General features: G+C 38.7%; 1 protein-coding gene across 1 annotated transcript in view; it reads left to right on the top strand.

The window, feature by feature from the left end:
- The first annotated feature begins 255 nt into the window (after positions 1–255).
- Positions 256–15548, top strand: part of AOAH (acyloxyacyl hydrolase) — a 104890-nt gene continuing 89597 nt past the window's right edge. Inside the window, exon 1 of the mRNA XM_075212562.1 lies at positions 256–738. Coding sequence (XP_075068663.1) covers positions 591–738 — 148 coding nt within the window. The 5' untranslated portion in view covers positions 256–590. The remainder of the gene's footprint in view (positions 739–15548) is intronic.

Raw genomic sequence — 15548 nt, 5'->3', positions numbered from 1 at the left:
AAATGTTCTACCCTATAGATAACTGATCGGAAAAAAAAATTCCCATCAAGAATATCCCCAGCCTCGACTTCTGTTTGAGTTCATTTCTTTTGTCACACTATACCAGGAAATGATTTTGTTAGAAAAAACACATTCTACTTTAGTCATACATTTTTGGAAACTACTGGTTAATGTGGATGCAGACTGACCACAGGTCCCTCCCCCATACTAATAAAACATGACAAGTAGAACAGGCAATTTCCCTTCTCTCTCACTCATGTGTGATAACAGTGGAGACTTGTGACATAGATAACGCCGATGGTGACAGGAAGAAGTGAAGCAACGCTCACTGTTGTTTTTCTTTATATCTGTCAAGTCATTTTTTTGCCTGTCCTTCTAAGGGACATTTGTGTTTTGTTTACTTATTTTTGTTGTAGCTTGTAAGAAGCCTACAATCTATTCACTTACTGGTTTCCTGAAAGTTGTTTAACTAACTAGTAGTCTGCACAGTATTCTTTTGTGTGAGGATTTCCTTCAGTTAGTCACCTGACAAGTTCTGTACTACGGCAGCAGCAGATCTGTGACTGTACTGACTGGCAGAGATCTAGAAGATGAGGGGGCTTAGGCCTGTCATTCCTCTGTGTCTGTCGCTGATCCTGATTTTATCCATAGGAAGTAGTAGATCCAAGTCCTTTCTTCATCATGATATGGAGCCACAAAGGCAAATGCAAATAACCACTGAAAGAGTTTCTTGCATAGGTATGTACAGTTACATTTTAACTAGCCAGTTGAAGTTTACTTGTTAAGCAAATTGAGACAATAAGGTATGTTTTCCTATATTGTTTATACAGTTTATATCCTTTAGAAGGTAAAGTAATGATCTGAAACAAATTTACTAGTAGATAAAAATACTGTTTCTGCATTTATGTTGATCACTTTTATCTTAACCAGGGGTTCCTAATCTATTGGTTTGATGCATCAGTTGTAGGGCTCCTGCCCTCTCTTTGCAAAACTACCTAGTTGTAGGTATACTTTCTAATATAATCATTACTAATCATATTTTAATATTATTTTGTACAAGACCCTAGTTTAGTATTTCTTCTATTTTAAACAATAATACTAAATTTGTAGATAGCAGTAAAATAAAAATGATACAACATGAGTAGTGAGACTCTAAATTTTGGTTCTTTTAGTTTATACCTAAATATTATTTGGTTCCCGCATTGAAAAGTCTGCTTTAAGCAGTTACTGCAACATTGTGCTTTTCAGTTTGCAACTTAAGGTTCTCCTGCTGTTAAATAACATCTGGGGCTATATTTACTAAGCTGTGGGTTTGAAAAAGTGGGGATGTTGCCTATAGCAACCAATCAGATTCTAGCTGTCATTTATTTAGTACCTTCTACAAAATGACAGCTAGAATCTGATTGGTTGCTATAGGCAACATCCCCACTTTTTCAAACCCGCAGCTTAGTAAATCTAGACCCTGGCCTGCAGTGCTTGTCCACATGTAAAAGCAAAAATTCAGGAAACAATAAGCCCCATTCCTATCTGCCCAAACCCACAATTCCTCCACCCCATTCATTTCAAATTTGAACAATTGAACTGAAATTGTGATTTTTGGGATGTATGAGGCTGGGAATTGTACTACAACAACAGTTTGGTCTGTTCCTGGTTGCAAAAAGTAAGAGTTATTAGACACATTTGCATTAATCAGGTTTACATTGCATTATGAATATACTTTTATAAACAGTTCATTAAAATGTTACTTATTTTAAAAGCAATATGAGTTTTGTACAGGTCATCTTGCTAAAATATGGTAATAAAGACAGTAAATTCTGACTATTAAAGCCACTCTATTAATGTATGTGGCTGGTATTTTATTGACAATACTCACTCATTGATACCTACAAATATAAAAAAAAAACCCTACTAAATACTTATATTATGCATAGCTTATTTGATTAGAACGGTTCATACTCTTCAAACTGCAGGTGCGGAGTTGTATTTAAAAAGGAAGCTTACTAGATCAACAAAATATTGTGCTGTAACCTTGCAAAGAATGTCAGAGAAAAAATACTGCAATTGCATAACCAGTATAGCCTCACGGACAAGGTGCACCATTTCTTCTAGAAAATTGCTGAAAATTGCTGCAATTAAAACATATATTGGTTTCCACATATCTATGTCTTTGGTTTTCAGTGGAAAAAGCAAAAAAAATTGATATGTTTATTCCTCACAGAAATCTTTAAACGGCTTGGACAAAATTATCGATACCTTTTAGAAGTAGTTAGAAATTAGTAGAACATGTGATTCTCCTTAACTTTGGAACTGAATTCACCTGTGGTGAGTTGCAGGCGTCAGCAATATAAAAGTCATTCAGTCCATGAGATTGTATAAAGAAAAGGACTTCTCCTGTTTTGTGTCACTGGGCCTGAATTATCAAGGCACGTATCTGACGTTTTTGAGCGTAACATACACAAAATCACACTACGCATGCCTAGAACCGCACGCAGCCATGTCCAAATCCAGCTTTGGCCATGTCAGAGTTACTTGTTTTTCTGCCGTATCTCTTGCTCCAGCTACAGGGCTAGTCTAAGTCCTGAGTACTAGTGATAACAGTCTCATATGCATGCTATAACGTTTTTGCAATCAGGAGCAACCTTAAAAATGTATTTTATGTTCTGTAGACCTTAATAACGTCCTAATAAATGTATTTCAAGGGAATTTTTTTTTTTTTTTAAAAAAAACCACCTTTTTTTGCTGTTTTATCTGTAATGCCTATATTACCATGAGGTGACATTAATTCTATACATATTTCCTTTTCTGTGTGTTCTTTTGTGAATTTATAATCGACATAGGTATTGTACATATCCTGCAGTGTTTTGTATAGTAGAGCACAGCAGACCTACACCCGAATTCATCAGCGCACATTTCTTAAGATCTGTTCCCTATTGAATTTGGGAGTACGCAGAGCCGATTTACGTGCTTTTTTAAAGAAACGTACGTTGATGAATCAGGTCCACTGTGTTTACCGCAATGAGGATTAGGAAAGAAAGAAGGGCAGAGAATTGTCTTAGGAGGTCAGGCAGAAGACTGTAGTCCAGCATGAACAATCTCCAGGCTAAAAATCAATCTCCAGAAACCATGAGGTTCCACCTTCCACCATATGTAATTTTATCAAGAAATGCGAGGCCCACGGGGATCTGGAGCCACTCTCCCTGGAAGCGGCTGCAAGAGAAAATTTGATAAAAGTTTGCACCACAGGATTTTTGGAATGGTGAGTAACTGCCAAACAGATTCAAGCTGATCGTCAGACATAAGGTATGACAGTTTCAACTTGCATCATACGTCGCCGACTCAGTGAAAGGGGTTACATATTAGGAGGCCGAGGAGGGTCCCACTGTGGAGAGAGACATAAAAAAAGCCTGACTGGAGCTTGTCAGAACACATCTGAACAAGCAAAAATCCTTCTGGGAGAGTGACCAGGGATAAATGAGACAGAATTAGATTTTTTTTTTGTAAAGCACATCATTGCTATGTTCCCAGAAAGCAAAATAAACTTTTTAAAGTAAAGGAACACAACAGAGGAGGATCAGTGATATGTTGAGGTTGCTGTGCTGCCTCTGGCAGTAGGTACCATAAACCTGTACATTGTGGAATCTGGAGAATACCAGGACATTTTGGAGTACAACGTTGAACCCAGAGAGATGGATCTCTGTCGAAGGTCATGTATTTCCAGAAATACAGTAACCCTAACACACTTCAAAAAGCTCCCAGGAATGGTTCAAGACAAGATACTGGATTGCTCTGAAGTGGTCAGCAATGACTGCAAATCTAAATCCCATTGAAAACTTGTGAATAGATCTGAATACTGCAATTGGGAGAAGACACCTTGAATTCTGGGAAAGTTGGAGCAGCGCTAGAAGAGTGGACCAAACTCAAAGAGAGGTGCAGGAAGCTCATCCATAGCTATAGGAAGTGGTTGATTGCAGTTATTTTGACTAGAGGCTGTGCTACAAAGTATTAAATCTATGGTGTCAATAATTTTGTCAATGTCATTTCCTTTAATTTTCTGATTTAAAAGTATATTTAGTATACAAAAAACAAAGGTTCTGTATATTAACCGAAAAGCAATAGTGGAGAGCAAATACTTACATAAATTGTATCTAATATTTAGAGAAAATTGTATGTTATTTAAACAAAAGTGCAAAGGTGACAAAATTTTTAGCCATCTGTATATATAAATAAAGATGGTTAAAAATAAATTTTATTTTTTTTAAACCCATAAGACTTGTCTTAAATTATCGATTGTTCTCATGTGTATGGGATATTTTTTTAAATATATTTAACCGGCAATAATTTTTAATACAAGAACTGGATATATATAAAAAATTATAGATAAACATAGATTGTTGTTTTTTTAAATGTTTACAGGGTCCAGTATGCATTGATTTAATATAATATAAAAAAAAAATTCATGCTTATGCTTAATTACCATACAAGCTGACATCCACGGGTGATAGATGTACATAGCAATCTATAAGATGTTTATGGATGAAGCAAGCCATTGTTAATTGCATTGCTCTAATCAATGTACTGACTGATATATCACTAATCATTTCATTCACAAATCAAAAATTCATTTTATTTTTTGCCAAATTAGCAAAGCATTATATTGTCTGTTTCCTTTCATGTGACATACTGCTGCGTATGTAAATCACTTGACCTGTTTGCATTCTGCTCTGCCTATATCTGAGTTTGTGATAAACCTCTGCCTGAGGGTTTTGCCTCTTTTCAGTGTCTTTACTGTGCTTCTATTTTTTTTAACTGTATTGTGTCGGAATACTAGAAATATCTGATGTCCAAAGCTATATAGTAAAAAACTAAATAACTGAAATGTTGCTGTAAAAAAGAACATTTTTGCTTAGAATTTTACAGTATATATGTGGACAACATTATTTCAAATAATGTTATTATTTTAAAGCATATGTATACGTTTGTATCCAGTAATAAAAGTGTATAGTAAATTAGAATTTGCTGCACTTGTTTTGATTGCAATCAGTTGTGAGACACCATCTGCTTGATGACATATGTACTCGATTACCATATTTGCTATGTAAAATAACCTTGAATATGAAAATGTAACATCACTATCCAAGTATCAGTCAAAACTGCTGTTTTCAGATGCTGTAAAAAATGAATACTGTATAGGAAGTTTGGGGATTAAATAACTCTACCAAAAACTATGTTTTTGGTTTTAGGTGGACTTCAGTGAGTTAATATAAAAAACAAAATTGTACTTAGTGTGGATGCATCATTTACCAGCTGTGGTACCAGTTAGTTTCACTCCAACCACCAACATGGTAGTTTCAAAATAATATCAATATTTGGCAGCAAGCTATGTGGTTAGCACTTCTGCCTGACAGCAAACTCCCAAAAGTGTGGTGTCATAGTAAGCCTAATGCCAACCCTTGCAACTGCAGGGTTCCTGTGCGATATCTATTATAGGCACCACTATTTAACAGGAGGGGGTTTCACCATTGGTACTCCCATTGCCCCCTTCTCACTCACCCCTACAATTCTCCCTCTATCTTTTCTCTCAGGTTCTCCATATCATCACTCCAGTGGGTAAATTTATCAAGCTGCGGGTTTGAAAAAGTGGAGATGTTGCCTATAGCAACTTCTCAGATTCTGGTTATCATTTATTTAGTACATTCTACAAATTGATAGCTAGAATCTGATTGGTTGCTGCAGGCAACATCTCCTCTTTTTCAAACCCTCAGCTTGATAAATTTACCCCCAGATCTCTCTACCCCCCATCTAACGCACCCCCTCAAAAGCTGATGCTGAGTAAGTCCATCCTCTCACAGAAGGATCATATCTGCTAATATACTTTCCTAAACTTGTTTTATGATGAATATTTCAATGTATACAGAATAAGATTTCAGTAACCTGACTGCATGAAAGTTTCTCAAAACTGATATTTGCACAGATAGCTTTTAAGAACTTTCTTAATGAAAACAGTTTTCTTTGACATTTTATCATGAGTGGAGCCTTTGGTGCATAATTGACTTGACTAAAATACTAAGATCCTTTTAAAAACAAACATTTCCCATTCTGAATATTGCCAAAGGAGAGGGAGAATGGATGTCATTTGTTTCCATGCAGAAATAAAATCAATAATGGCAACATCAGAGTACATTTTATTCCGAATAGCATCTTATTGCTAATAGCAATTGCTTGATTACAGTCCATTTTCTAATGAATTTAGAAAGAAGATTGAATAGCATTTGAAGTAAAATTGTATGTGTTTTTAATACTAATTGAAATTGGGAGGTATGTTTATGTTTTTGGTTGCAGTCATTATTTTTATTTTTCAATTTTGCTATGTTTTTAAATTGGAAACTATAAGCAAACATCATTTACATGATATTACATGTTTATGGTCTAGTAACAACCGTAGTTTGTAGCAGTTTTCTGTGCTTGAGGTGAGAAATGTCAGGCAATGTATACGGAGGATGTACTTGGAATTAGTGTACTAGTATGTGGGATATCAGTCATTTTCAAATGATCTGTGTGATTGTGGTATTATTTGTTTTTTTATTGTTTTCCCTATGATGAACGCCATTTTGGAATTTTTGACAGGCGTCGTCTTTCCACCAATCCCACACGGAAAAGGGTGGTGAGTGTATATTTGACAGATTGATAGATAGATAGATAGATAGATAGATAGATAGATAGATAGATAGATAGATAGACTTATGTATACAGGGCTCCTAAAATACCTCTCCATTAAGTTGAGTAGACATGCTCAAAAATTATCCAATTGATATTGATCAGATCATTTTCGTGCAGCATTATTGGGTCAATTTTTAATTATTGCATGATGTGTGGTCTACAAAACTAATACTGATTATAAAAAAATAAGTTTAAATACAACTGGAGATAAGCTTTATAAGCAAATCATTATGTAAACAAATGTATTGTCGTCCTTGTAAATGTATAAATAACCAAAAATCACAGAGTTTGACATTTTGTTCTCTCGATTCAAGCAGATCCTGGCTTTTTTTGGGGCGGACGGCTCTTAAGACGAGGGCTAAATTAAGAGTCTAGTGAGACATCTTTTTATATATATATATATATATATATATATATATATATATATGAAAAAAATAGTCAAATCACCTAATAATAATAATTATTAAGCCCACCCTCCAGTTAATCCTCTTCTCGGTCATTAACCTCCTCACATATCTCTGCCTCATCATAACCTACTACCTGATTCATTAAGGATCTTAACTTAAGAAACTTCTTATTTAAGTCTCCTGGACAAAACCATGTTACAATGCAAGGGGTGCAAATTAGTATTCTGATTTACACATAAGTTAAATACTGTTTTTTCATGTAGCACACAAATATCAACTTTATCAACATCAGCCTCCCCATCATCAATTAACAACCAACAGTAAAATGAAACCCCTTATAATCATTATCTCCCTTATCATTCCCCTCATCATTAATTTACGTCACCTCATAATACATCAAAATAACCCATTCAACACAATTAACCCAGTTATAATCAATAGCTCCCTCATCCCCATCATTAATGAAATGCCATATCAAAAATTAATTCCAAACATATTCATTAACTCTCTCACTACCTTCCTCAACCTCATAAAAAGAGTCCTTTAATCATAACAAACTCCATTAAAAGATCTTAAACCAGCTTACCCTCATAATCAAAGACAATCATCATTACTAACCTCCTCATCTTCACCCTATATTCATTTCTTGCAGCACAAATAATCAGCTATAATGGAGGTTCTTTTAAAGGAACCTCCTAAAAGTAATAAAAAAAAGGGTAACTCACAGCGCTGAATGGTTCACATACATAAATGCCAGCATCTAACATCAAGATCTTGATAAAGAATCCATTGGATTTGAAACGCGTTGATTCAACAGGGGTGACTATCGTTTAGGACTACCGGAGGAATGTTGCAGCTTTGAGAATTGTCTGTCGTGGGGGTCATTGAATCCATCTTTAATACCCATTTGCTGTTTTTATTCCGCTGTGAGGTACGCTCCTAGAAGCAGACCATTTCTGCGTTTTAGATACATTGTATCATTTTGCAATAAACGGTATTATGCCATGATTTTATCTTTTGTACACATGGTTTTCTGCTGACAACTACAACACCAAAGGATCTCGTATTCTTCACCAGTAATTTGTTTGATGTGCAGATTTTAAAGAAACCATCTTGTAAGCACATACCCTTCGGGGATTCCCACACGTGGTTATCCATTAATCCGCCACCCAGAACACATTGTGGAAGAGGGATCACCTTTGATAGATATCCTATTTATCTCCATAATATGTTGAGACTGTACTGCTCTATGTATATTTTTTATGTTACAGCTATCCATGTTAGATGCTGGCATTTATGTATGTGAACCATTCAGCGCTGTGAGTTACCCTTTTTTATTGCTATATGTCTTTGGGGAGCAGGTGGCTCGCTATATGTTAACTTGGGCTGCTTTCTGGTGACACATCAGCGCCCATTCTTGATTTTAATTTCTGTAAACCTCCTAAAAGTGTCCCACAGTTCCGTGTTCCTGGCTTGTATTTTGTTTTCCTCCCACCCTAATCTATGTAGTAATATGGTGTCATTCTCATACATCTCCCTTTCACCCTCATCTATGTCAGTGGCGGATCCAGGGGGGGGGCGATTGGGGCGATCGCCCCCCCCCTAGCAGACACTTGCTGCCGACGGCTGCACAGTATGTGCAGGTCCGTCCAGCCGTGACAGGCAGGGACAGTGTGCTGCCCGGCTGCTCTGACTGTGTTTAAAACTGTCCCTGCCTATCACGGCTGGACGGACCTGCCGTCAGCAGCCTAAGATGTTAGAAAGGGGCGGGGCCTAAATCGCCTCCCCCTAAATCGCCCCGGGTACAGCATTTTTCTAGATCCGCCCTGATCTATGTAGTGATGAAAACCAGACCACACCTCCATTCCTTAGTCCCCTTTCCTAAGGCTCTTGCTCAGCTCTGTTGGGAGTCAGACCTTCACTTGACCTTTACCCCACAACAATGGGAAACCATCTATTCCACCTCCCATCATATGTCCACATGCATTAACCACACCGAATTGCAAGTCAAAACTTTAAAACCTTCTGTACCTCACACCCGATAGGCTACACACTATTTGGCTGTCCCAATCCAAATATCGTTGGCACCTGGGTACTCAGGTGGCCGATGTCTTCCATACCTTATGGGTTTGCCCCTCCATCCAACCGCTTTGGAGAGAAGTTTTTGCACTAATCTCTGTCGTGCTTGGTGTCTCTGTTGACCCCAAGCCAGCTTTAGCTCTCCTTCATGTCTACCCATCCTCTGTCCCCAAACATGACAGATACCTCTTGGGTCACATTTTAATAGCTGCCAGAGCTGCGATAGCCCAGAACTGGAAGTTACCTCCCCCCTTCCTTATCTCGAATCCTTGCTAAGATCCAGTAAAGCTTTGATATGGGGACAATATGCCCTATTCCACATGTGCATCTGCTCGCATTATGAAATGGTTCAAGTGTCATGAGTATATTACTAATGGTGCGGATGTGGCTCGAGGTACTCCAACCTCCTCCCTGACCCTATCACCCGCGACCTTAATTGAATCACCTCAACCTGACTGATACGTTACATACCAGACTCCTCATAGTGGAGATCTTGCTTCCCCTAATGTACTTCTTTACCTTGCTGTGTTTCATTGTATGTTTCTCTCTTTCCATCTATTATTACTGCGTTGTTTCTTGTGAGAAACTACCACTACACTCCCCCTATGGGTGTGAGAATTTTCTGTGTACCCTTTATTTTACCTCCCTTTTTGCTTTCTCTACCCCTTTATATGCCTTTGAAAAGCTTCAATAAAAGTTATTGATGGAAAAAACAAATATCAGACCCCAGCTTTATGGTGGCGTTATCATACCATCCACTAATCAGTGTGCTAGCAGCCGTCTGCTGGGCATAGGAGAAGTCTGTCATACCCAGTAACAATGTGGTCACATACTGTCGGCAGAGAAGCAGACAGACAATGCTGCTTGCCTGCTCATAATATCTTTACAGCAAGCAGTGTGCGCCCAGGAAGCACCATCTGCCTTGATCTTGGCCAACAAGCATTTCCAAACAGTTTGTGGGCACAGGCGTCCCCAAAATGCTCAAACTGTACCAGCCTCCCCTCTGCCCCAGCCCTCCTCTGGGTGTGTAGGCAGTATGGATATATACAACCAATTATACCACTTTCATACTGCCGCCCCTGCAATATCCCAGGTTTTTGAAGCCGGGTTTTTGGAGGGTCTCGGAGCGTCCCAGCTCAGAAACACCATTCATACTGCACCTCGGACCCCCTCGGACCCGGGAATTTCCCGAGTTGACCCCATTCATACTGCACAAGTCTGTGCCCTGGCAATTTGTGGGAGTCATCACCAGAGCACTTTTCATTGGCTGAAAAACGGTGATGTCATTGAAAGGTGACTGGTTTGTTGACGCATAAAGATGATGCTAAAGTGGGTGGTGATTGTTTACCACATTACTTTTCATCATGGCCGACGACTCACTTTTGTGTAGCCCAGAGTTCATGTTTACTAGTATTTTTTTGATGTTTTATGCAGCAAATGAGAGTTTGCTGCAGCTGCTGACACTGTGCACTCTTGCACAGTCCCAGTTCAGGAGGAGAAAGGCGAAGTTTATGGCACAACAGAAGAAAACTCGGTGTCTGTATATGCGCAGGAGGAGAGCGTTTCTCAGGGCCAGCATCGCCTCAATTTTGAGATTCAGTGCTGCCAGTAACCGAACCATGCGTGCCAGAGAGCGTAGCCACGGAAAAGCTTTCTGGTCTACTGTGGAAGCGTTTGAGGAACAGTAGTGGATGCAACACTTCAGAATGTCACGTGGGACATTTAACTATGTGCTGGACCTTATAACCCCAGCACTTTCCAGGAACGCCACTAACTTTGGGAAACCTATTCCACCATGTAGGCGCCTTTCTATTGTGTTGTGGTGGTATGCTACCCCTGGAGAATACCGGACAATCTCCTGCTTGTTTGGAGTGGGGATATCCACGGTGTGCACTCTAGTGCATGAAGTCACCACGGCTTTGCTGGAAGCCCTGTATCATCGCTTCATCTCCTTACCACAAGGTCAGCGCCTGGATGATACAATTGCAGGATTCCTGAAGCGTGGGTTTCCACAGTGGGCTGGAGCCATAGACGGGACACACATCCCCATCATTGCCCCCACAGACAACCATGCGGATTACTACAATCGCAAAGGCTGGCATTCTATCATTCTGCAGGCTGTGGTTGACCACAACTATTGGTAAGCATTTTTTATGTTTTTTTTGTATGTGACTGTGCCATGTGTAATGCGTATTGTAAAACATATTTATATATGTTTTTTTTTTAATGTTAGTTTCACAGATGTTTTCATTGGGTGGCCTGGACGTTCCCATGACGCCAGAGTTCTAGCAAATTCGGACCTTTACCAAATTGCTGAGGAAAGACAAGATGGCTGGCTGTTCCCTAGAGAGGTAAATATCTGTGTAATGTTGTATGATGTATTTGTAATTGAAGCTTATATACTATTGTTTGCTATCAATATTGTATGTATTTACTGCCCCTTTTTATATACAGATGTAACACTTGCAAAATGCATTTTCACCATATAGTACCAAGTGTACTGCGTTATTTGACCAATATTTTAAACATGGTGACGTGAAACTGCATGTTTTTATTTACAGAAATCTACGTTTGTTGATGGTGTGGAGATACCGGTACACATCATTGGGGATGCTGCTTACCCTTTGAGGCGCTGGCTGATGAAGGGGTTCACTCAGCAACATCACCTGTCTCAGGAACAGATCCGTTTTACACATACCCTCAGCTCGGCTCGGATGGTGGTGGAAAATGCTTTTGGGCGCTTGAAAGGACGTTGGCGCTGTGTATTGAAGCGCATTGACATTGACACCAAGCTTGTGCCCCACGTGGTTGCTGCCTGCTGTATTTTACATAACATTTGTGAAATTCAAAAAGACCAATTTCTACCTGAGTGGAATGTGCAGGAATCTGAAATGCCAGTGCTGTCAGTGGACTCCAGTACTTTTGAAGGAGAGCGCACCAATACCTCTGCTGAACTTATTAGGACCACACTCACTGCCAATTTGTCCTAACTTGTTTGAATGTACCACACAAATGTAAAATTAAAAAATATATGTTTATTTCACATATTGTATTTTGTTTTGTACATATTTCCTCATATGTCTCTTCACAAAAAAATATAAAATGACACAATATAAAAGTGCTTACTTGCATGTAGAAAAAAATAAGTAGTAAACCCAAGACACAAATGTGCCCAAACAGTAAGTGCAAATTTGCTTTTCAGGTTATATATATATATATGAGAAGCTAACGGTGTGATTCCAGATCACACGTAACAGACATGATAACAATTAACAGTGAAACATTTGACCATAAAACATGATTATTACAATTGCCTATATTGTGGCATTTCTGGTGGTGGAGTGGTTTGGAGTGGATAACCTGGTGGGTATTCTATGTTGGGGTTACCCATAGGTTGAGCATGTTGTGTATTGTGTACCGGGTTTGGAGGGTTATTGTTGCCTAACATGGGTTGCCCCCGCTGGTACATAGGATAATGTCCGTCATAATAATAAGGACTTGAAGGAGGTGCCTGCACCCGTGAGAGGAGTCTGTCCATGAATCCCATAATACACTCACGATTTTCGCGTAACACGCATTCCTGCATGTTCATGATTTGCATGAGGAAAGAGTCCTGCAGTTCCCCCTCATTGTCCATGAAACGCTGCAGTTGTGTATTCTCGTGTTCCCTCATGGTGCTGTCCATCTCCCGCAGTTGATCCATCATGACAGTTGTCATTGTTTTAGTTGCTTGGTCCATTTTGTTGAGCCTTTTGCGTTTTTTTGGAACGTTGTAAACTGTACGTAGAAAAAACACAGTAAAACATACATTAGAATATATAATGTGGCAGAACAAAAAAGCAGTGTTGTAAGCTGATATGTGCTTGAGGCCTCCTCCCTCTTGCTCAGTAGTTTTGCACTGCAACACATGCGTGTTAATGTTTTAATACTTTGGAGTGTATTATATTTGTCTTTTGGGCTTTTTGTTGATATAGTTCTCTTTTTAAAATTATGTAGAAACATTAGTGTTTGGTTTGCATTTATGTTGATATACTTCTATTTTTTTGACAGTTATGTTCAAACATTTTTTTATTTATTTTTTTCGTTATGTAGATATATTTATTGGTATTTGGCTTGCATTCGGTTGATATAGTTCTCTGTTTTAGGGACTTTTGTTTATACAGTTTTTTTGGTTTTTTTTAAATTATGTAGATATATATGTATGTAGATATGGTTGGTTATTATGTGAGATTATTAAAGATACTTACTGTTGGAGCGTAAACTGGGACTTGGCGTAGACTTTGACACTGGCACTGGTTCTGGATGCGTTTCTTGCGAAGTCTCTGTAACGACTTGCGCAGCAGGGAATGGCTGTGAATCGTTCAATTCCTCCCAAGACATGTTGGTGTCATCTGTTGTGGCAGAGCACTCTAGTTCTGGGGTGTCTTCAATAGAATCTTCTATTATTATGGTTGCGGTCTTGCTTGTCTGTGTGCTCTCTGGTGGTGTTGGTATAGCCGCATCCACATTGCTAGAAGATGACAGTGCAATTGGATTTGTCAGAGGAGAATGTCCAAAGACCATATTGCACTGGTCATAAAAGGGCCAGTCCATTCTTTCAGCGCCACTTTTGCGCCTGTTGTGGTCATGGACTTTAGTGTACTGCTTCTTCAGGGACTTCAATTTGTTCAGGACTTGTTGCTGTGTCCTCTTTATGCCACGTTGAGTGAGTATTTTGGCGATGTTGTAGTACACTGTGGCATCCTTCACAGTCCCAGTCACTTGCCTTCTAATTTCTTCCTCCCCTCTGACATTCAGCAGCTCACACACCTCTTCCTCCATCCAGTGTGTCATTATTGCTGTATAAACACTGTTTTTGCAAACTAATAAAAGCAATTTTCTCTGTACAAAAACGCTTCTGCTTCAGCTTTAGCTTGAGACCATCATCCACCATCTCACCTAGAAAGCTTCTACAATGTTCCACGGGCTTCCAACGATGACATCATCCTCCAGAGACAGGCAGACAGCCAATCAGCATGTTTTCTCAACCTGGGTTGCACCATTCATAGTGCAGGCGACCCGGGTGCGACCCGGGAATTACCCCTTGATAAATTCCGGGTTGAAGACCCGGGTTTTTAGACCCGGGATTTTGGACTTGTACCATTCATACTGCACCAAGACCGGGGTCGTTTCAGCTCGACCCAGGAAAAACCTGGGATTTTGGTGCAGTATGAAAGGGGTATAAGTAATTCCTGAAGACTAAGCAAGCTCTCAGAGATACAGATAATCAAATATAAAAATGTAATATTCTCTTACTTGTCTTAGATTATGAACATCAGCAAGTTGTATTGAAGGAAAATAATTATCTTGTTTTTCCAATAATAAGTGTGTTTTTTTTTTATTTCCCTAGACTATAACATAAATCCCATTAGTTGTGTCCAGTATACAAACTATAATGTTGTTATGTTCACACATTTTGTAAACATGATTGTATTTTCAAATAACCCACGATTTAGGGATGTCAGGGGAACACAAATAGTCTGCTCAAGGATCATTAGAAATATATCCTGGGGAATGATGGTAAATTACAATATTATAGTCTTAGCAGAGATTACGGTGGTGTATTACACCAACTAAAGTGATCCACAACATGATACTACTCTTCTCTTGCTGTATATCTTAATAAATTGTAGGTATCTGCACTCACGTCTGTTTCCTGTGGGAGATCATAGGAACAGAAATTCCATCTTCATCTAACCAACTGACTGTTGCACATGGATACACCTAACCTCCCTCTCACCTCAGATTTCTCAGTCTGCTACAGACTCTGATGCTTTTCTATTTCTAGAATCCTGCCATAAAGGCATATATCCACATTTCCAGGCAGACAATTTTTTTTTATTACAAATGAACATTTCCAATGTTGGTGTTACATTATTTATTAACCCTTAATGCACTATTCTTATTATTATTATCAGCATTATAATACTTGCTATTGCTGTTTAATACTTCCCTGGGGTTTATAGTGGCAACAAAATACCCAAACAATTTTTATGTCATATACGACTTGACAGTGACTAAAAATACAAAAATACAAGTAGTATATACAGTACAAATGTAAACCTAATATGAGTATATGTGACCTGAATAATTAGCAGGAATAAGGACAGGCTTTAAGCTTAATTTATTGGGCAGGTGTATTTTATGGGTTTATTTTTTTTTTTAGAGTGCCAATACTTCATACCTACCAACTTTTGCAGCCAGTTGTCTGGGAGGGGGGTCCATCTTGCGGGCGTGGCCATGTGAATTGTGCCGTTAGGCCATGTCCCATGTCAGTCTTTGCCCATTTCAGTCTATTAGTGGGTG

The sequence above is a fragment of the Mixophyes fleayi genome, chromosome 5 (assembly GCF_038048845.1).
Source record: "Mixophyes fleayi isolate aMixFle1 chromosome 5, aMixFle1.hap1, whole genome shotgun sequence".
NCBI classification, from domain to species: Eukaryota; Metazoa; Chordata; class Amphibia; order Anura; family Limnodynastidae; genus Mixophyes; species Mixophyes fleayi.
The sequence above is the reverse complement of the archived record's forward strand: the minus strand, read 5'-3'. Positions and strand labels throughout refer to the sequence as shown.